The 19,881-nt window shown below is 58.5% G+C and overlaps 2 protein-coding genes across 2 annotated transcripts; one reads left to right on the top strand and one right to left on the bottom strand.

The window, feature by feature from the left end:
* The first annotated feature begins 2,356 nt into the window (after positions 1–2,356).
* DTX4 (deltex E3 ubiquitin ligase 4) lies at positions 2,357–9,918 on the top strand. Its single transcript, XM_035550202.1, has 9 exons — positions 2,357–2,567; positions 5,724–6,459; positions 7,363–7,424; positions 7,538–7,699; positions 7,803–7,864; positions 8,129–8,281; positions 8,971–9,132; positions 9,353–9,442; positions 9,685–9,918. Exons 1-9 carry the CDS (start codon positions 2,357–2,359, stop codon positions 9,916–9,918), a joined length of 1,872 nt encoding a protein of 623 aa, XP_035406095.1.
* Positions 9,919–11,780: 1,862 nt separating this feature from the next.
* MPEG1 (macrophage expressed 1) lies at positions 11,781–14,810 on the bottom strand. The gene has a single exon (XM_035550166.1). It carries the CDS (start codon positions 14,725–14,727, stop codon positions 12,565–12,567), a length of 2,163 nt encoding a protein of 720 aa, XP_035406059.1. The 5' UTR covers positions 14,728–14,810; the 3' UTR covers positions 11,781–12,564.
* Positions 14,811–19,881: the final 5,071 nt, after the last annotated feature.

The raw sequence follows: 19,881 nt of genomic DNA, 5'->3' as shown, positions 1-19,881 counted from the left end.
CACACTTCCGATCCTATGTTCCTTCTGGGACACGGGATGGACAGCAGGTGGGAACAGCTCCCTTTCATCCTGCACTGCCCAAGCACCTTAATGTCCCTGGGGGCCGTGGGGGGGGCCCACAGCCCTGGCATGGGGCCCTGCAACTCGACCTTTCTGGAGCACGGTTTGGTTTACGAAGCCAGGGTGGTGCTGGCGGTGCTTTGAGATGGCTGCCACCATAACCAGAGCTGGCGTGAAAAATCAAGCTGTCACCAGCCCCCCCATGGCCCGGCTGATGTTCGCTGCCAGCTGGGCGAGCGGCCCCAAGCCTGGAGCTCTCCCTGCCAGCAGGCCCCAAGCGCGCAGCACAGCTGTGGTGACACCCGAGCCCCTCGGGTTTCAATTTCATGTTTTCAGCTGAAACGCAGATGAGGATCATGAAGTGAACTGGCGCGAGCTGGAGGCATCTCGTGGCTAGCCTCCCAGGATGGCGGTAGCCACATGGCTAACAATAACCCACCAGGATTGCGCTTTGGGACAAGAGAAGGGATTTGCGGTGCTGGTGGCAGTGGGAGGTGGGCTGGGGGGGCTGGGGGCTGCACCGTGGGCTCTGCAGCACTGGGGGAGCCCCCACGGGCAGGGTGGCAATGGTGGGGCACTTTAGGTGCATTTTTTGCCTGAGCAGGGCTTGTGAGAGGTGTTTGCGCCCTCACCGAGGGAATGAAGCCAGGAGGGTCAAGATTCACCCTCCTTGGGGGACACCAAGCTCTATGGTGGCATTTCCAGACGCACAAGGAGGCACAAAAAGCCTTTCTTCGTACTCAGTACGTGAGATTTTGGGGTTTTGGGTGACATTTGTGTGGCGCTGCTTCCCTCTGGACTCTCCAGCAGCAGCCTTGTGTTGCAGCAGGGGGGGAGCCCACCAAACCACCCCAAGGACGTGTTTTATTCCCCAAATCCAAACATTTGGGTTAGGTTGTGTTTGGGTTGGGTGTGCCTGGGGGCGAGTTGTGTAGGTTTTAAACCTGCACAGGCTTTCCACCTGTAGGTGGGAAGGATTTCCTGGGTTTTCCCAGGGGGTGCTTGCCTTGCTCCAGGTGAAAACCCAGCGTGGGCTCGCAGTGGCACCACCAGCATCCCTTGAAGCCCCCCGTTCCTGCAGGAAAATGCACTCCCAGGGACGATGGGGTGATTTGCTCCACCTTCATCATTTTCCCTCCCCCTATTTGTCCTGTGTTCACAGCTCAGCATCGCCCGTCAGTCCCCACCTGCTTTACTTCCTCTTTTTGCCCCTAGTTACATCTTCTCTGATGGCTTTTCATCGCAGGCAGCGGCGGCAGACACTCCATGGGCTGGGCAGTGCCTGGAAAACAGTATTTATTGCATGAAAAACAGTATTTATTGCCTGAACAACAATATTTATTGCCTGGAAGATAATATTTATTGCCTGGAAAATAATATTTATCACCTGGAAAACAGAATTTATCAGGAGCTGAACTCTCAGTGATGCCCTACAGCCGCAGCACCCCCGGGGTCCCCGTGTCCTGGGGGAGGGTCACCCCCGAGAGTGGCGGTGTGGGACATGGGATTTGCCAAAATCCTGCGGGTACAAGGCATGGGGACTGCGTTCCTTTATTTTTTTTGGGGTGATTCTCCCCCAAAATGGGCCAGAATGGGAAAATGAAGTCTGGTGGGTGCTGGTGCTGGTGCTGGGAGGGCTGCGGGAGCCCAGCCTGGGTGCCCCTGGAGGTGTGAGGCTAATTTGGGGACACCTCCGGCGTTGTCTCAGTGTCCCGGGCGGATTTTGGGGTGTCACAGAGGGGCTGCACCCCACCGCCCCCCCCCCCCCCAGCAACGGTTCCTCCCGGCTGCGCTCCCCCCGGGGCGAGATGGTCGGCGCCGCGGGGGGCGTGGCCTCGTAGCAGTGGGGGCGTGGTCAAGTGTCAATGGAGGCGTGATCACGGAGCGTTAGGGGCGTGGCGCTGTGGCATTGGGGGCGTGGCCACGAGATGTTATGGGCGTGGTCACGGGGTGCTGGGGGCGTGGCTCTCCGTGGCGCCCCGCCGCGCGCTGGCGCGGGCGCGGGAGCGGGGCGGGCGCCGCGGTGCGGAGCGGAGCGGAGCCGCCTCCCGCTGCCGCCGCCGCCCGGCCGGGGAGAGGCGCTGCGCTCCGGCCCGGCGCTGAGCCGCGGCCTTCCCCTCCGCGCCCCCTCGGCGGACGGCCCCGGGGCGGGGGCAGGCGGGCGGGCGGCCCCGCGGAGCATGCGGGAGCCGGCGGGGCGGGCTGCAGCGGCGGCGGGGCGTCTGCGGCGGGGAGCGGGAGGAGGTGAAGGGGGCTGAGGCGGCGGTGAAGGGGGTTGAGGCGGCTCGGAGGAGCGATGCTGCTCGCTTCGGCCGTGGTGGTGTGGGAATGGCTCAACGAGCACGGGCGGTGGCGGCCCTACAGCCCGGCCGTCAGCCACCACATCGAGGCGGTGGCCCGTGCCGGGCCGCGGGCGGGAGGCAGTGTGGTGCTGGGCCAGGCCGACAGCCGCCTGGCGCCTTACATCATCGACCTGCAGTCCATGCACCAGTTCCGCCAGGACACCGGTGAGTGAGCCCGGGACGCACCGGCCCCACTCCTTGCACCCTGGTGAGGGGCTGCGCAGCCCGGCTGCACCGTGCCGCTGGGCTCCCCGGGCTGGCGTTGGTTTGCTTGGCATTGCTTGGCACTGCGAGCACCTGCCTGGACCTCCCCGGGCTGGCACCGCCTTGCTTTGCATTGCTCGGCACCGCCGACACCACCCGGTCCCTGCTGCACTGGGCTCCCCGTGCTGGCATTGCCTCTTCTTGCGTTGCTTGGCACCACCAGCACCGCCCGCTCCTCCCCGCGCTCCCTTTGCACCGCACGGTGTCACCGAGGCCCTTCCAGCCCTGCCCAGTCTCGCCCTGCTTTGTGCTCCACGCCTGCAGCTGCACCGCATCGCGCTGTGCCTTGCTGCCGGGTCCCATCCGGCGCTGCCCGGTCCTGCCCAGGCCCTCCTGCACTGAGCTGCCTGTGGTTGTGCTGCCCGCTCTCGGCTGCCCCGCTCAGCCAGGTGCTTTCCTGCCCGGCCTGACTGATCTGGCATCGCCCTGCATTTTCCTGTCGCTGTTTTACATCGCACTGCTTAGCGTCGGCTTGCATCGGGTGGTGCTTTGCTGCCAGGTCCTGCGTTCCCTGACCTGGAATTGCTTTGCGCTGTGTTGTCAGGCCCCGATCTGGAGCTCTGCTGTACCGTGCTGCCTTTCTAAGTCCCATATTGCTTTGTGCTGCTTTCTTCTGCATTACATCCCCTTGTCCACCCTGCTATTGCCCTGCTGCACTGCCAGGTGCTGTGCTGCATCGCGCTGCCCGCTCGGGGGGTTGCATTGCCGGGCCCCCTATTGCATCATGCTGAGCTCTGGATTTGCATTGCACCACCCTGCCCTGCCTGACCTAGAATTGCACAGCTTCGCTTCGCGCTGCCTGGCGCCGTGCTGCTGGCCCTGCTGCCGGCTGGCCTGGTGATGCCCGGGCTTGTCTGCTGCTGACCTGCGTTACGCCATCCCCCCCGGTCCCTGGGTGCTGCCTGGTCTGACCTGCATGCCTGTAGCCCTTCGCTGGGTCGTGCTTCCCGGCCTCCTCTGCTCCTCTGCCCTGTTGCAACCTCCTGACTTTTCCCCCAGCGCTGAGCCGGCCACCGTTGTGCTGCCAGGATCATGCCCACCCCCTTCAGACCCTTCCTCTGGCCCTGCCCCGTGTGCCTGTCTCTGTGCTTCCCCTGAACCTGGTGCTGCGTGCTGCTGGGGGGGACAAATCCTGCCTTGGGGCATGGCATGCCGCGGGGGGTGCCTGGGTTGGGGGCACGGGCAGGTGGGGCTATGTCCGGTTGAGGCAGAGGCAGGTTTGGGGGGACATACAGGGGGAACATGAGCAGGCGTGGCTGTCCCCAGGGTGGGGAGCACAGACAGGTGTTAGGAAATACCCAGGGGATGAGCGCGAGGTGCATGAAATTAGGGACGCAGGTTTTTGGGGGTGGCTGTCACAGGGGTTTGGGCCCCTTCCCTCTCCAGGCACCCACATAATAGTAGTAGGAAGGGGGCCTCGCAATGTCCCTTGTCCCTGGGCAGAGGACAGCCTGCTCTGGGGGCTGGTGGGGACCATGGTCATGGGGACAAGGGACCTTTGCTGCCCGGGGACAGCTTTCAGCGCCATCCGTCTGAGGGCTATTGTCGCCTGGGGGGAGGAGGCCTGAAAGGGGGATTGTTCTGCTTCCCTCCGGGTTGCCGGGAATGTTGGTATTTTGGGTCATTAAACAGCCCTGATTTGGGGGGGGTCGTGACCCTGGCAGGCCCTGAATAGCTATTGTCCCCTTTCTTCCCCCGCTGAATGGGAGGCTGGCGGCCCTGCGCTGGGCTGGGGGGGCCACGCAGTTTTCCCACACCGTGGCCGGGGAGGGACCGCCAGATGCTGCATGCCATCGCTCGCACTGGATTAGGATAAATCACCGCTGTGCAGCGAGGCCCTGCTCCCCTACGACCCTCCTTTGTGCCACCGGGGCTGGCAGCTTTTCTCCCCCGGGTGCCCCTTGGCAGGATGGGACAGGTGGCCCGCTTTGCTTATTTTTAGCCCATTTTTTTTCAGGGGACCTGGTCGTGCGTGGGGACTGATGGTAGTGGGCATTTCCAGTGGAGGGCTGGGGGTTACAAGGGACTGAAATTCCTGCGGGATTTAAGGGGAAGAGCAGTGCAGGAATGCTCGTGGTTCACCCCGGTGCCAGGGTGCCATGGGCTCACCGCCTCGTGGTGGAAAGCTGGAGAACTGGGCTGGTGATTTCTGCTCCTTGAGCTTTCTCGTTCCTATGGGAGCAAGCGATGGGATTTTGCAGAAGGGTGTTGTGACTCCACTGGCATGGGGGCAGCGATGTTCATGAGCTCACCCGATTTATTAACCAAACAACCCTGGGTCAGGGGCGAGCTAGAGGTGTGCTCGGGACAGGACACCGAGGCTGGGCACAGCCACGTCCTGCCTGTCCTCGTGCTGCTGTGAAACAACGCAGAGAGGAAGGCTTTTCCCTTGACTTAGTGCAGTGGAAAGGAAATACCTAGCGAGAGTAGGTGCAAGCTGCAAAGCCTTGGTGCTTTGCTCTTCTGCCCCACTGGGGCACTTGCTGACAGAAGAGCAGAGGCTGAGGCACAGAGTTCTGCTCCTGCTCCTTTACTCAGCCTTGCGGGGATTTTCCTCATGCTGCTGGCTGGGTTTTCACTGCAGGACGTTTCTGCAGCTGCAGACTGTGGGGCTGCCCTGAGCTCCTCTCCCCTGCTGGTGCACATCACCACTTCTGGGCGCAGGTGCCGTGCCATGGCGCTCAGCGCTGTCTCTTGGCTCCTAAAGCTCTTATTTCCCTCTCCTGGCCCAGAGCTGAGAGGCAGACGGGGCCATGTCCTGCACCCCAGGGAGTCTGGGGCATTCCTAATTTCACCCAGCTTCTAAGGGAGGCTCCTGGACCATGTTTTGCTGCTAAGCTTGTGGTTGTGTGTCCCCATCGAGGCTGTGCCTCTGCGGACGTGAGCCTGGGGAAACTGAGGCACGCCAGTCCCGCAGCAGGGCGGGGACAGCAGCCACGCCAGAAAGCCGTCCCGTCCCCACACGGAGCAGCACCAGCAGGGCAGGTTGGGGTGGTTTCGTGGCGCTCCCTGCCTGCGGGTTAGTGCCTGATAGCATCTGTGTCACCCCCCCGGCAGGCACCATCCGCCCGGTGCGGCGCAGCTACTACGACCCGTCGTCGGCACCGGGCAAGGGCGTCGTGTGGGAGTGGGAGAACGACAGCGGCTCGTGGACGCCCTACGACATGGACGTGGGCATCACCATCCAGCGCGCCTACGAGAAGCAGCACCCCTGGGTGGACCTGAGCACCATTGGCTTCTGCTACGTCATTGACTTCGCCACCATGGGCCAGATCAACCGGCAGACCCAGCGCAAGCGCCGTGTCCGCCGCCGCCTCGACATGGTCTACCCGCTGGTCTCGGGCACCCTGCCCAAGTCACAGTCGTGGCCGGCCAGCCCGGGGGCGGCCGCGGCCCCCCCGGCACCCACCTGCGCCTGTCCCCAGTGCCTCCTGGTCATGAGCGTCAAAGCCGCCGTGTCCGCGGGTGGCCTCGGGGCTGCCACCCTGCAGCCTCGCAAAGCCCCCCCCACAGCCCCCGCAGCCCCCAAAGCCCCCGCGCCAGCCCCAGGGGCCAAGGCAGCCGACGGTACGGCCGCGGCACGTGGCTCGCTGAAGGTGCTGGCCTCCCAGGGGGGCCGGCAGCAGGCGGCCAGCACGCCGGCACTGAGCTCCGTCGTCTCTGCCGCCAGCCCCCCCGGCCCCGGCCCTGGCGCCGGCAGCGGCAAGGCATCCCGCCCCGGCCTCGGCACCCTGAACCGCAGCCACCTGCAGCGCCTGGCCATCGCCCAGTCCCGGGTGCTCATCGCCTCCGGGTGAGTCCCGCCGGGTGCGAGCGAGGGGGTAGTTGCGGGGAGAACAGGGGGTGTGTTCTTCTTTGACATTTTCCTGCATCCCTGAGCCTGAACGGGAGGTGTCCCGTCGGCAGAGGGGTCTGCTGGCCCCTCCTGGGGGCACCCCAGCACCCTGCGCGGGGTGGGTAGAATAATTCAGGCTGGAAAAGACCTCTGAGATCATCGAGTCCGACTGTCGGCCTGGCGCTGCCAAGCCCCCCGCTCTGCCCTGAGCACCGCCGCGTCTGGTGGAGCGCAGTGCTGCATCTCAATGAGGGGCCGGGGGTGGGTGGGGGGCAGCACAAATACCAAAGAAAAGGCATTCAGGGCTCCTTGAGAAGGGGTCCTGCCAGGCTCCCGGCCTACAGAAGACACTTTTTTTTTTTTATTCCGGGGGGGGTTGGGATCATTTAATGAGCCTGTTTTTCCCCTTTGTCTGGCCCTGCCAGCAGCCTTCTGTCACAGCCTGGCCCCTTTCCTCTCCCTCCCTGTCCCCCCGCTTCCCTCCCTACTCCTGACCCACCGGGAAACTTTCCCATGGAAGAGAAGCCTTGGGGAGGAGGGGGGGGGAAGCAGCCACAGCTACGTGGCTGTAGGAGAAAGGAGGGGAAAAAAAAAACACAACACAACAGCCTGGCAAGCAGCGACAAAAAGGGGCCGTGAATAGTTGGAGACGCAGGCGGGGTTTCTAAAGAGCCGGAGAAAAGGCAGCGTCGGGGCCGGGGGGGCACGTTGCCCCCCATGGGGGATTCTCTATTTCCAGCCAGGGCCTGCTCAGTTGCTCAGGCAACTATTGTCTGGTGCCGGGCCTGGCTCGGGGGGTGAGGGATGGGGATGCCGACACCGTCTGTGGGCCCTGACATGGCCTCTGTGGACTCTCCGCAGGGTCCCCACCGTCCCTGTGAAGAACCTCAACGGCTCCAGCCCCGTGAACCCCGCGCTGGCAGGTGAGGATGGGGCCGTGGGGGCCGGCGGGTGCTTGCTGGAGAGGTTTCTAGGGGGATTCTGGAGGTTTGGGGTCTTGTTGCTTAGTGCTTTTCCACCCTTTTCCCCTGCGCAGGCATCACAGGGATCCTGATGAGCGCGGCGGGGCTGCCCGTCTGCCTGACGCGGCCGCCCAAGCTGGTGCTGCACCCACCGCCTGTCAGCAAAAGCGAGATCCAGTCCATCCCTGGCATCTCCCACACCTGCCGCAAGACCACCAAGAAGCAGGCCAAGAAGGGTGAGACACCCTTGGCCTCTTTTTCGCCTTTGGTCCCCTGTGGGCCCCGTCTTCTGCCCCAGCAGGGGATTACTCCAGGCCCTCTGACTCTTGTTCCCCGCAGGTAAAACCCCCGAGGAGGTACTGAAGAAATACCTGCAGAAGGTGCGACACCCACCCGATGAGGTGCGAGCAGCAGGGGCTGTCCGGGGTCTATATGGGATGTCCACGGGGCATTTTTATGTGGGACGGGTCACTGGGGATGTGGGCAATGGGGGTCTATGGTGGCTGTCCCCTGTGGTGGCACAGGCTCCCTGCCCTCCCCAGGGTGGGGAGGTTGATCCAGAGGCACCCACCAAGGGCATTGGCCCCGTGTCCTGGTGCCGTTGGCTCAATCAGGTCTGTCTGTCTGTCTTTTTGTCTGTCTGACCCTTCTCCCCATCCTTGCAGGACTGCACCATCTGCATGGAGCGCCTCTCGGCACCCTCCGGCTACAAGGGGCCCCAGCCCGCCATCAAGCCCGACCTGGTGGGGAAGCTGGCGAAATGTGGCCACATCTTCCACCTCCACTGCCTGGTGGCCATGTACAACAACGGCAACAAGGTTCGAGGCTGCAGCCCTGGGGGGGCCCAAATGCCCTAATTCCAAGACCCCTGCGCTGTGGTGGGTGCATCGGGGCCGTGGTGCACACCATAGCCACGTCCTGAGATAAAATAGTTCTTGCTGGGAAGGTGCTGAGGGCTCTTACCCCCCTGCCTTGATGCAGAGTTAATTTTTTACCAGCACTTTGTTGGAAGGGCTGATTCAGAAGCGAGGTTTGCGTGGGTATTTTGGTTCTCACCGTGGTCGATGTCCTTGCCTTCTCTCCTGGGGTTGGTGGCAGTGAACTTTGGTGCACGTGGGTTTGAGTGGAGACACACAGCACCCTGCTTTTCCAGCTGCAGGTGGGCTTTTCTGAGCCCTCTGCAAATGGCTGTTTTTTTGACATTCCCTGGAAAATGTTTCACATCGCTTAGAGGTTTTTTTTTATTACGCCTTCTCTCTCCGTCAAACTAAAACAAAAACTAGAGGTAGGGAAAGCAGTGAGGACTGCAAAACTGATGAGGAAGAGAAATTCAGACCTCAGGTCTTTCATTAAAGCTGGTCTGTAAATTCTCCCAGCCCTCCCCCACCACTGCTGGAGTTTTTTTTGAAACGACTGGATGTTTATGATGAAAACGGTGCTCAGTGGTGTTCTGGGTGGTGCTGGGTAGTTCTGGTTTCATTGTTTTCTACTCCTTTCCTCCTCTCAGGATGGCAGCCTGCAGTGTCCGACCTGCAAAACCATCTATGGGGTAAAGACGGGGACGCAGCCCCCGGGGAAGATGGAGTATCACATCATCCCTCACGCGCTGCCCGGCCACTCGGACTGCAAAACCATCCGCATCATCTACAACATCCCCCCAGGGGTGCAGGTGCGGCCCCTGGGGAAGCGTGGTGGTGGAGCTGCTTGTCTGTGAGCGTGTTGTGGGAAATCGGGGGTAAAGCCCTGCAAAAGTGTTGACACCATTTGCTTGGTGGCAGGGGGACACGGTGTTTTTTAGCGCTGTTGTCAGAGTATTGTCTTGCACCCAGAGCATGCTTCTGAGCTCTAAATTTATTTATTTTTTATTTCTCTCCCACTTCACGCTGCAGGGACCAGAGCATCCAAACCCGGGGAAGAGCTTCACTGCCCGCGGCTTCCCCCGGCACTGCTACCTGCCCGACAGCGAGAAGGGCAGGAAGGTGAGAGAGGCTCACTGGGGTGGCTTGAGCTGGCGAAAGTGTCCTCAAGGGTGTATTGAAGGGGAGAGGGAAGGGAGCAGCTCTTTGGGGCATGGGGAGAAGCAGACGTGGCTTACACAGCCAAATCCAGATGGAGGTTCTGTTGGGCTTACCTGGATGATAAGCATGCCCTGAGCGAATGTGGGTGTTGACTGCAGCCCCCTGCATCTACCTTGCTGCCTGCCTTATCTCCCCCTCTCCAGGTACTGAAGTTGCTGCTGGTGGCCTGGGACCGGCGCTTGATCTTTGCCATCGGGACCTCAAGCACCACGGGCGAGTCGGACACGGTGATATGGAACGAGATCCACCACAAGACAGAGTTTGGCTCCAACCTCACTGGCCACGGCTACCCTGACATCAACTACCTGGACAATGTCTTGGCTGAGCTGGCGGCCCAGGGCATCACGGAGGAGAGCCTGGCCCAGGAGAAGGACTGAGACCGCCACGGGGAGGGTTGCCTACTGCCCCCCCTGCGGATAAGGCAGCACCCCCTCAAGCAGGGGCATCTCCAGGCTGTCTGGGGGCATGGGAGAATGTCTTTTGGGACATCCCTTCCCTGCTGGCAGAGCCGGTTGGTGCTCTGAGCCACGGGGGTTCAGCGGGCCTGGCCGTCCCTGCCAGCTAGCCGCTGTTGTGTGCTGTCCTGGGGAGCTGGGGGTCGCCATGGGCAGGCCAGACCTCTCCCCTCTCCTCGCCTGGGTCCCTGATCCCCCTCCAGCACCCACCTGGGGTTGGGACCCCATCCTGGTGCTGGGCGGAAGGGGTGGGAGCAGGGGTTGTGGGGTGGGAGCAGGGACTATGGGGGTCCCTCTCGCTCTGGCCCTGCCTCGTCCCTTACCCGTTTGTTTGTTTGTCCCGTCTGGTACCTCCTGGGTGGTCTCTGTCCACAGAGGTTGGAGCGGGGGGGCCCTGGTCCACCTTAACCGGACCCCCCACCCCATATCCCCTCTCTTCTTGGCTGTGTCTGAGTTGTGTCCTGTGGGGTCCCCTTGTCCGGGCTGCCCCTGTGCTGGGAAGGGGCTGAAGGGTGGTAGAAAGCCGAGTGTGGGGGGCAGTATGTCTCCCCCCCACAGTAGTGGGTTCCTTGAACTGTTTGTATGGGGGTGTCCCCGTGTCAAATTTTATATACCTCGTGTTTTGGGGGTTTGTCGTATATATGTACATATAGGGCTGGTGGTGTTTGGGGTGGCAGCCTGGCGGCTGGGAGGACGTGATGTTGGGCAGGGGCTGAGCCTGGTGATGCTCGTGATGGGGTGGGGGTGGCCCAAAAGCAGTCGGTGCCCCCCAGTGGGGGTCTCTGTTGGATCCCATCCCCTCCCTGCTGTATCCCAGCAGGGTTCCAAGACTTGACGGTCCCTGGTGAAGTTTTTTGGGGGGCTGGGGGGACATGGCTGGTGGGGGGAGGACAGGGTGGCTGGCAGCGGGTTGGCACAGTGATTTTGGGGCTGAAGGGGTTGATGTGTGGGGGGGAGGTAGGGCGGTGGTGGGGAGGGGGTTTGCATGGCATCTTGTGGTCCCCACCAGCCCTGGGGACTTCACAAGGCCTCTTAGAGCCACATGTGGGACAGGGGTCCCAGTGTCTGGGGGACTTCATTGGGGAAATCCTCCCCATTGCTCTGTGCCCACTTCTGGCCCCCAGCCCGTGAGAGAGACCCCGTTTCAGCGAGCCAGGCAGGGGCAGCGCTGCGGCTGCCCAAGCTGCCCCCTGTGGGGTTAGGTCCTCCTAGTCCCTTTTTGTTTAGCCCCCTTTCTCGACCCACTCCTGCTTTTCCTTTGGGGTCGGTTTGCCCTCTGTCCCGGAGGCTGGCGGTGTGGGGTCTGTCCTGATGTGCGTCATTCTGTTGTCATCGCTGTTTCTCCTCTTTCCCCCCCATCTGCGGGCTCGTCGCCGCCAGCCGGCCACCCCGCAGGGGATCAATAAAAGCGGATGGTGGAGGATGCTCGCTGTCCCTGCGCGGCCTGGACTCTCTGTTGTCTTCTGTCCGTCGTCTGTGTGGCCAGGCGAGTGAGGGGACACCCACGGGGAGGGCCAGGCACCTCTTGTCCTGCAGCCACCCTCCCTGTAGGGTGGCCAGACATCTACCTCAAGGGAGAAAAATCTCTTCCCCTAGGAAATCCCCTTCTGGGCAGTTCTGCAGCAGTGTGATTTCTCCTTGCCTGCCCCCCGGGATTCCCCTGCTGCAGAAAAACCCCAGCTGGAGCTATGCAAAACCCTCGTGTGATCTCAGAGAGGAAGGGACCCCCCCACCCTCCCACGGTGCCGGGTTGCCGGCTCTAACATGACGCAGCCTTTTAACAACATCACTTTTTCCTTTTATTTTTTAATGCCTTGTTGCCTATGCAATTAGTTGCTGGCTGAAATAAAACTGATCCGTGCCTCTCTACGTGTGTGTATATCTACCACGCTAGATATACATGGAGTCGGGGGGGTCCTCCTGTCCCTTCGCTCCCTCCTTTCCCGGGAGACCGAGTGTTGCTAATGCTATCTGTGCTGGCCTTGGGTGTCAAAAATATCTGGGGTGGCTCTATGGGGGAATGGGGGGTGGTCCAAGGGGTCGGGCACTGCATGCATCCTGAGCCCATGCTTTTACATGTAGGTACTCTCTGCAGTGGAGCTGAGACTTGCTGGTGTCCCATTGGGTCAGGGAGGGGGTGTCGCATGGCTTCCCCCTGCTCTTTGGGGGCAGCTTGGGGTTTCCTTGTCCTTTGGCACCCCACGGGCTTCAGGGGCTGGTTGGAGGGCCCTTTTTGCTGTCTCTGGGGTAGAGAGGAGGCATGGCCTGCGATGAGGTATGGGGTTGTTTAGTTCTCAAGCGACAGCTGCCTGGGAGAGGGAACATGGAGGCGCGTATTGTGGTGGGTCACGGTGATGGGACAGTCCCAGGAGATGGCGTCAGAAGTCAGTCAGGGAGTCTGGAGCGGGAAGAGAGGCTGTGCAGCACCGGGGGTGCTCAAGGCTGGAGCTGGGGGAAACCTTGGGGCCTCTGTGGGGATAGGGGCTGAGGGGCAGGGGGGTGGGCAGGGGGGGCTTTGCCTAGACTGGGGGCTCAAAGCATTGCCCAGCACTGGGACCTGAGGGATGCTCATGCCGTGAGCCCCTCCGTCTCTTGCTGGTACCCCTCACCCACACTCACCACAGCACTGTCCTCCGGGCTCCCCACGGGCAGGCTGTCCCCTTCCCCCATCGCCCGGTACCCCCTCATCCTGTACCTCCAGCGGCCGTAGCTGACCATGGCCAGGAGGGTGGCCAGCCCCACCACCACGGCCGCAGTCACGCCAGCCACCTCGCCCCCCGTCAGCCGTCGGCCCCTCACCATCTCGGCTGCACGCTGGATCTCGGCGGGCTGGGCCGGCCGCCACACGCGGCTCTGCCCGTCCCTCACCCAGGCGCTCTCCCCATCCCCGCTGCTCACCAGCACGGTGTCGGTGGCCGGCAGGTTGGCAGGGGGGCGGGTGAAGGGCGGCAGGCGAGCGGGGGGCAGCGAGCCCCCCGTGAAGATGCCGGCCTGGACGCAGTAATCCACCTGGCAGCTGTCGCTGATCAGCGCCAAGTGCTGGCTGAAGCCCGCAGGGCAGCGCTTGGCGTAGGGGTCTTCGGGGGTGCCATGGTGCTGCCCCCCCAGGGGGTTCCCCGCCTGGCAGCTGAAGAAGCCCCCAAAGGGCACGGCGTACTGGATGCTGCTCTCGTAATCCTGGCTCACACACACCCTGAGGTCGTCGAAGAGCTTCAGCTGGAAGTACCCCGAAGGGCAGGACTGGGCGCCGGTGATGGGGTTGGCACTGTGGCTGCTGAACAGCCCCCCGAAGAGGTAGCCTGAGTCCGGGGGCACCGTGCCCCTCGCAGCACACCAGTAGGCACTGAATTGAACCCGGGAGAGCCAGAAGACGTCCTGGCACACGCGGTGGCAGAAGATGCCCAGGGTGCACTTGTTGTGGCACTCCAGGTGGCTGTGGCCTTCCTCCCGCTCCTGCATGCCCAGCAGCACCGGGGTGTAGGCAGGAGGGCAGGAGAAATCCCCCGTGAGGGGGTTCTTCTGCTCCAGCGCATGGCACAGAGCACCAGTGTCAGGGCCAGAAAGCCCAGCACACTCTTGGAAGACTCCACCAAAGGTGAAGTTGGTCATGGTCCCCTCGCAGGAGCCGTCGTCAGCATTGGCGTGGAAGTTGAAGTTGGGCGAGGTGGCATCGGTGCAGCCGGGGTAGGTGTTGAAGGTGTAGTAGCGGCGGATGGCGGCCTCCACTCGCTTGGCCAGCTTCTTCACCGTGGGGGTGGGCAGCTCTGGCAGGGTGCTGGGGCTGATGAAGAAGTACAGGGGCAGCCCCGAGCGGTCGATGGCCACCAGCTGGTTGCTAATCCCCTCCTGCCAGGTCTTGAGGGTGATGCCTGGGTAAAAGGGGATCCCACCGACACTCTCCACCCTGGAGTTGGTACGGTTCTCCAGGTACTGCTTGGTGAAGGAGGAGCTGGTGTCCAGGGAGCCCTCGGCTTTCATATTGACGATGCTGTGGAAGGCTATGCCGGCTGAGGCCGTGATGGCATTCCGCATGGCCCAGCTGTCCTTCAGGAAGGTTGTTTTGATCTGATCTTCCTGGACCAAGCTGGCTCCAGCATCCACAGAGGTGATGGTGTGGGTGCCGTAGTTGAGCACCAGCAATTCAGACAGAAAATCAGCCATCCGTGTCTGGTTGTTCTCCAGGTGGCTGGCAATCACCATCAACTGCTTCTTGAAGCTCTTGTCCAGAACCGCTCCTGGGTCAATCTTGACGGTGTAAACCAGGTTCCTGACTTGCACTCGGGTGGTGAAAGCCTGGTCCTGTACTTGGTGGGTCTTGGTCTGGTGGAATTCTTGAGAGAACTTGCCATTGATGGCAGAGAAGAGGGACAGCTCCAGGTTGATGGAGGAAGAGGTGACGCTTTGGTAATTCCTCCAGGACTCGATGATCTCGGAGTTGATGTCCAGGTTGCTGTGCTTGCGAGGGATGGTGAAGATCTCATCTGGGATGATGTAGGACCCATCTTCAGTGGTCTTGCAGAGCGAGTAGCCTAGGTTGATGACTCTGCCCATATCCAAATTCCTCAGGTTATCCCAGCCCCCACCAGGGAGGACTTCCAGACTCGGGACCTTGAAGGTCTTCTTGCAGTCCTGAAGCCCTGAAGAGGGCAACAGCTCCTGGGACAACTCAGCCCCTCTACTCACAGCTGCCAGCGCCCAGGTGAGGATGACCACCCTCAGCACCCGGATCATGGCTGAGCTGGGGGGACCGTGGCAGACGTCTCGCTGCTGAGGAGGGAGCTGGGGAAATGAGGCAGTCGGGGGTGCAGCTGCCGGGTGGTTCCTCCTCTTGGGAGGAGGTTGAATTAACAAGGGGAAAGGAGAAGTGAGAGCTGGTGAACGTGATAAAGGGCTGAGAGGAGCTGAGAAAACAGGGTGAGGGGCAGAAAAGAGGTGCCTGGAGATTGTTGCCTCCCTAAAGTGAAAGCTCCCTCTCCCTGTGAAAGCTGCTCTGCTGGAGATGGATCGAGAAAAAAAAATCTCTTTTTCAGCACTGTACTAGCACCTATGCAATGCCATTGTGTGAATCTCCCTTGACTGATGCTTCAGTGACGCTCCAGATCAGCCCCTGGCCACCCCAAATGACCCTGGCTCTTCATGCCATACATGAGACCTGGCCCCAGCACCACAGCCATGCTCATGCAGTGGGGTGAGATCTGGCCCTGCTCGCACGAGCTGTGCTGCAGGGCTTTTCCCCGTGGCAGGGGAGAGGCAAGGCTGCTGGCCATGCAGGGAAGGAAGCGGGAGGAATTGGGGGAACAGCACGCTGCTTGTGTCTCCTGGCGAGACAGCTGCCCGAGCCCCTGGGACAGGCCTTGGTGTTTTTTGGGGGGGCCCTCCATGGTGACCAGGTTCAATGTTGCCCTCTCCATCACCCCCATCCACATCAAGGCCTTCTGCAGCCACCTGTACCCAATTCCCCTGAGGGAAGGCTCCTTCCCTTGGTGTTTCTGGTTGAGAAGGGCACCTCCTGCATGGGGCTGCAGAACTGCTGGTGGCCTCTGGCTGCAGCAGTCCGGTCACCTGAAGTGCTGCTCCTAACCTGCCCAGGGGTGCCTGAGCCTGGCTGGGCACCGTTTTCAGAGATATGGAGGAGCAGCTGCGTATTTTGGGTAATAAACAGTTAAATCCATTTCTACTGTGAAAGCTGCTTACATAGCCATGGTTCTTTCCATATGGACCGGTTCATTTCCCCTATTTTTGATGGTAAGTTCCTCTTTCCAGGACAAATCTGGCAGAGAACGAGGCTGAAGTGAGAGCTGCGGTGGGGAGAGGTGGACATGTGTGCGTGCCTTTTGTAGGACAACACCACTGACGAGCTGTGGGACGATGCAGGGGAGAGGGAAAGCTGGTTGGGACACCCAGCCCCATTGTGGGGCCCTGGAGGAGCCAGCAGTCCCAGGAGGCTCCCACAATAACCTGGAGACTGTCTGCATTTTGGACTGTTTTAAGTCCGACTTTGAAGCTTGAATGGTGACCCTCACAGTGATAGCTGTGGCTGGCAATGCTTGTGATCTCTGGGATGGGAAGAGGAGAACAGCCTCACAAGGGTGGATGAGCCACCTCGTCCCTCTGCCATGTGGGAGCAGAGCCAAAACGGAGACTGGGGGCTTCTCTGTGCCATCGCTGCTTCTGGGGGACATCTCATCCTGTAGTGGCTGAGATGCAGCAGAGCAAGGCAAAATCTGGCTAGTGCACACAGCTTGGGTATAAAAACCAAAAATATATCTTCTGCCTGATCTCTGCAGGGAATGAGCAAATGGTGAAGTGGGTCAGTGGGCAATGGGAGGCAGAGCCCTAGACGGGGTGCTTCCCTGTCGGAGAGAAGGGAAGGGGAAGCAAGGGAGGGTGGCAATCAGCTGAGCTGCAGACGAGGCAGCAGGAGGGGGAAAAGCAGTCTGCCTCCCATTCCCTCCTCCCCTACTCTGTAAACAACAGAACAATTTAAATGTTCAGGGCTGGGGACGAGGAATGGGATAGAATCGCACAGTTCCAGAATGGTCGAGGTGGGAAGGGACATCTAGACATCATCTGTTCTGACCCTCAGTTAGGGTCAGCTAGAGCTGGTTGCCCAGGACCACGTCCAGATGGCTCTGGAATATCTCCAAGGAGGGGAACTCCACAACGTCTCTGGCCAGCCTCACCTGGCCCCTCTGTGAGTGGCTGGGGCAGCCACAGAGCTCCCCCGTTCCCAGCCCCAGCTCTGCCTAGGGTGCCCAAGTCCTGCACAGCACCGGCCTGGGTTGGGGACCATCCCTGCCCATGCCATCCCTTGGGGAGCAGCTGGGCCTTGCTGCTCCTTGATAGAGGCTGCCAAATTTGTCTGTACTTTATTTTCTATACAGATGCTCTTTTACTGTTAACAACACTGTCGCAGCAGGGGATAGTGTACTTAAACTGCAACATGATTATTTCTAGTCTTGGACATTGTGGGAATCTTGCTTTAGGACAGAGGTCAGGCGGTGACTTGGGTCATCAAACCTACCCTCGGGACTGCAGGCATTGTGCAATACAGCCCTTTGTGCAAACGTCTGGGCATGGGTTGGTGGGATGGGCTACATCCTTGTGAAGTTAGTGGCAGATTACAAATCAGAGTAGTGGGTTTGTTTTGTTTGCTTCTTTGTTTTTCTTTAGTTGGCTAATAAGTTATCTTGGGAGAAAGGAGGTGTTTCCCAAGCCAGCTCTGTCTGTGCTGGAAACCCAGTTAAAATCCAATTGCAGAAACAATGACTGGCTTGAATCATTGTTCCTCTTTTGCTGTATGTTCAGGTTTTACCCTGGGATGATGAGGTGAGTTAAGGGCCTAATTCTGCACTGGCCACCCTCCATATGGCTTTCAAGTAGCTGAAATTCATGTCCATGGGTTGAGTTGGGTGACCTCGAGCAAATCTTGGTGGGCGTCACCTCTATTGGCTGCTCATAGCTCTGCTAGTTTCTGTTAGCTGTGACTTCTGGGATTTCTTTATTTTTTTATTTTTTATTTATTTTTTTTTTCCTGGGAGGAACTTCTAAATATTATGATACTTAACTAGTTAAGGACCATCAACTGTCAGTTGCTATCACAACTGCTGCAGTTAATTGGCTAGCTAATTAATCATGGCAATCTTATTAATTATGTTAATGATTTCACTCCTCTTTTACCAATGCTAAAGGACATAGCGAATATTTTGGGAGCAGTAATCCTCTAGCACCTCTTCCCTCCCATTCTTTCCCTGGATGCTGCTAAAAGTGGTGATGGGGTGGTTCCTTCTGGCAGTGCCACGTGGCAACAGGGTGGGCACTGACTTGGAAAGGAGCTGGAATCCCTCAGTGCAGCAGAAACTGCTGCGAGGTGTGGATATATGTTTACAGAGTACCATTTTCTGGGGATCTGAAGCAGATTGGGGATTTATAATCCAGAAGGCAGCTGGATAACTGGGCTATCAAGCTTGGATAGAAAGACCTACCTGCAAAGACAGAATGGTGGAGGGCTTCCCCCCGTTTGCTTCTCTTTTCTTTTTTCTTCTGATCACTGGGAGTTGTTTTTTTTTTCTCCCACTTCTGAAAAATAATTGTTATAATCTGCTGATGCCTGTATTTTTTTTTTTTTTAAAGATTTTTGCAGGGGATGCTCAGCTCATTTGAAACGAAAGGGCTGTATGGATCCATATCAAAGATTGGACTGACCTGGGACTCCAAAACCAAGCAGATTTGGAGATTACAGCCAAAGTAAGCCTGACAAAATTATTGGCCTTCTATGCTAGAGTGACGCATCGGTGGACAAGGGAAGAGCAACTGATGTCCTCTACCTGTACAGACATTTTACATTGTACTAGTTTTGGCTAGGACGGAGTTAATTTTCCTCCTAGTAGCTGGTATGGTGCTGTGTTTTGGATTTAGGATGAGAATAGTGTTGATAACATACTGATGTTTTAGTTGTTGCAGAGCAGTGCTTACACTAAGCCAAGGACTTTTTGGCTTCTCGTGCTCTACTGCCAGCAAGGAGGCTGGGGGTGCACAAGGAGCTGGGAGGGGACAGAACCAGGACAGCTGACCCCAAGTGGCCACAGGGATCTTCCATACCATATTAAGCAATTCCACTGAGCAATTAATATGGGGTGGCTGGGGTTTGCTGCTCAGGGACAGGCTGGGCGTCAATCAGCGGATGGTGAGCAATTGCATTGTGCATCCCTTGCTTTGTACATATTTTTATTATTACTACTGTTATTATTATGACTTCTCTTTCTTTTCTGCCCTGTTAAACTGTCTTTATCTCAACCCACAAGCTTTTACTATTTTTTTTTTCTGATCCCAAAGCTTTGTGCAGCCTGCAAACTAGACCTTTTGTAGCTACAAGTTGCCAAGATCTTTTACTATTAGCAGATGCTCACAGAGGACCTGGTTAATGGGCCAATATATTGCAACACCAACCACAGTAACAGGTGCTGTTTTTAATGGAAAATGAAGACTGGCTTGCCATTTTATTATTTTTTAATGATTTCTCAAAAATTTTCTTCTTTATTTGGACTGAAATGTGCCAAATATCGTGACTACCAGGGCATGGCACAAAAGACTCATGGAAGCTTAGCATGTGATTTACAGAATGAAGAGTGAGCAAGGAAGATGTTTTCATTTTGCCCGCATGAGGCCAAAACAAGCCTGAAATGCCTGGCAAAAGGACGGTGCTGCATGTGCTGGGCTCAGTGGACAGAAGCAGAGAAATCTGGGTTGCTCTGGACCACAGCCCGCTTTTCTTCTGTTGAATCAGGAAATGTTCTTCTCAACATGATGACATCCCTTAAACTGAGCTCCTTTTTTTTTTTTAAGTTGCGTTTTCCAAATGAATCTGCTACTCATTTTTTTTTCTATCTCTCTTGGCTCTACATCTGAATCTTTTATCTGCCCCTCTGTCTTTTGGTGTTTGTCTTGTAACAAGGTGTGTTGTAAGAGAGTGAGGATGGTGAAAAACAGCATGGCGAGGAAGCCTACAATAAAGCCTGGGAAATGGCCAGGAGAAGCCTTCTGCCAGAAATGCAGAAGAGGAAACCAAAGACGTGAAGATAGCCCTCAGGGGGTGCTTTTCTTAGCCCTCAGATGCCAGCAGAGAGAGGAGATGCTGCTTGATGGATAAGGTGAGCGCTGCTCAGTCCCCATATCAGGGAGTAGCTGTCGTAGTACCCATGGTGATAATAAGGCCTGCAGTTCTTGGAACTTGTTTCCCATGGCATCGATTCAGGAAGCCCTGTCACTGTAAGTGAAAATAAATTCTCAATTTTAATTTATTGTCAAAAGTTATATTCAAGTTTTGCACAGAAAGCCTGGAGGCTTACAAAGAAAGCGAGTGAAGATAATCCTTTAAAGCAAATG

This window comes from Cygnus atratus, chromosome 5, assembly GCF_013377495.2.
Source record: "Cygnus atratus isolate AKBS03 ecotype Queensland, Australia chromosome 5, CAtr_DNAZoo_HiC_assembly, whole genome shotgun sequence".
Classification (NCBI taxonomy): domain Eukaryota; kingdom Metazoa; phylum Chordata; class Aves; order Anseriformes; family Anatidae; genus Cygnus; species Cygnus atratus.
Note: the sequence above shows the minus strand (reverse complement) of the source record. Positions and strands in the feature narration are given on the sequence as shown.

Excerpts from the sequence above, each read along its gene's own strand:
- MPEG1 (XM_035550166.1), bottom strand. The coding sequence starts at position 14,727 with ATGATCCGGGTGCTGAGGGTGGTCATCCTCACCTGGGCGCTGGCAGCT.
- DTX4 (XM_035550202.1), top strand. The coding sequence starts at position 2,357 with ATGCTGCTCGCTTCGGCCGTGGTGGTGTGGGAATGGCTCAACGAGCAC. Across the intron at positions 6,460-7,362 it reads CGGGTGCTCATCGCCTCCGG|GGTCCCCACCGTCCCTGTGA; the intron begins GTGAGTCCCGCC and ends GACTCTCCGCAG. Across the intron at positions 7,700-7,802 it reads CAAGAAGCAGGCCAAGAAGG|GTAAAACCCCCGAGGAGGTA; the intron begins GTGAGACACCCT and ends TGTTCCCCGCAG.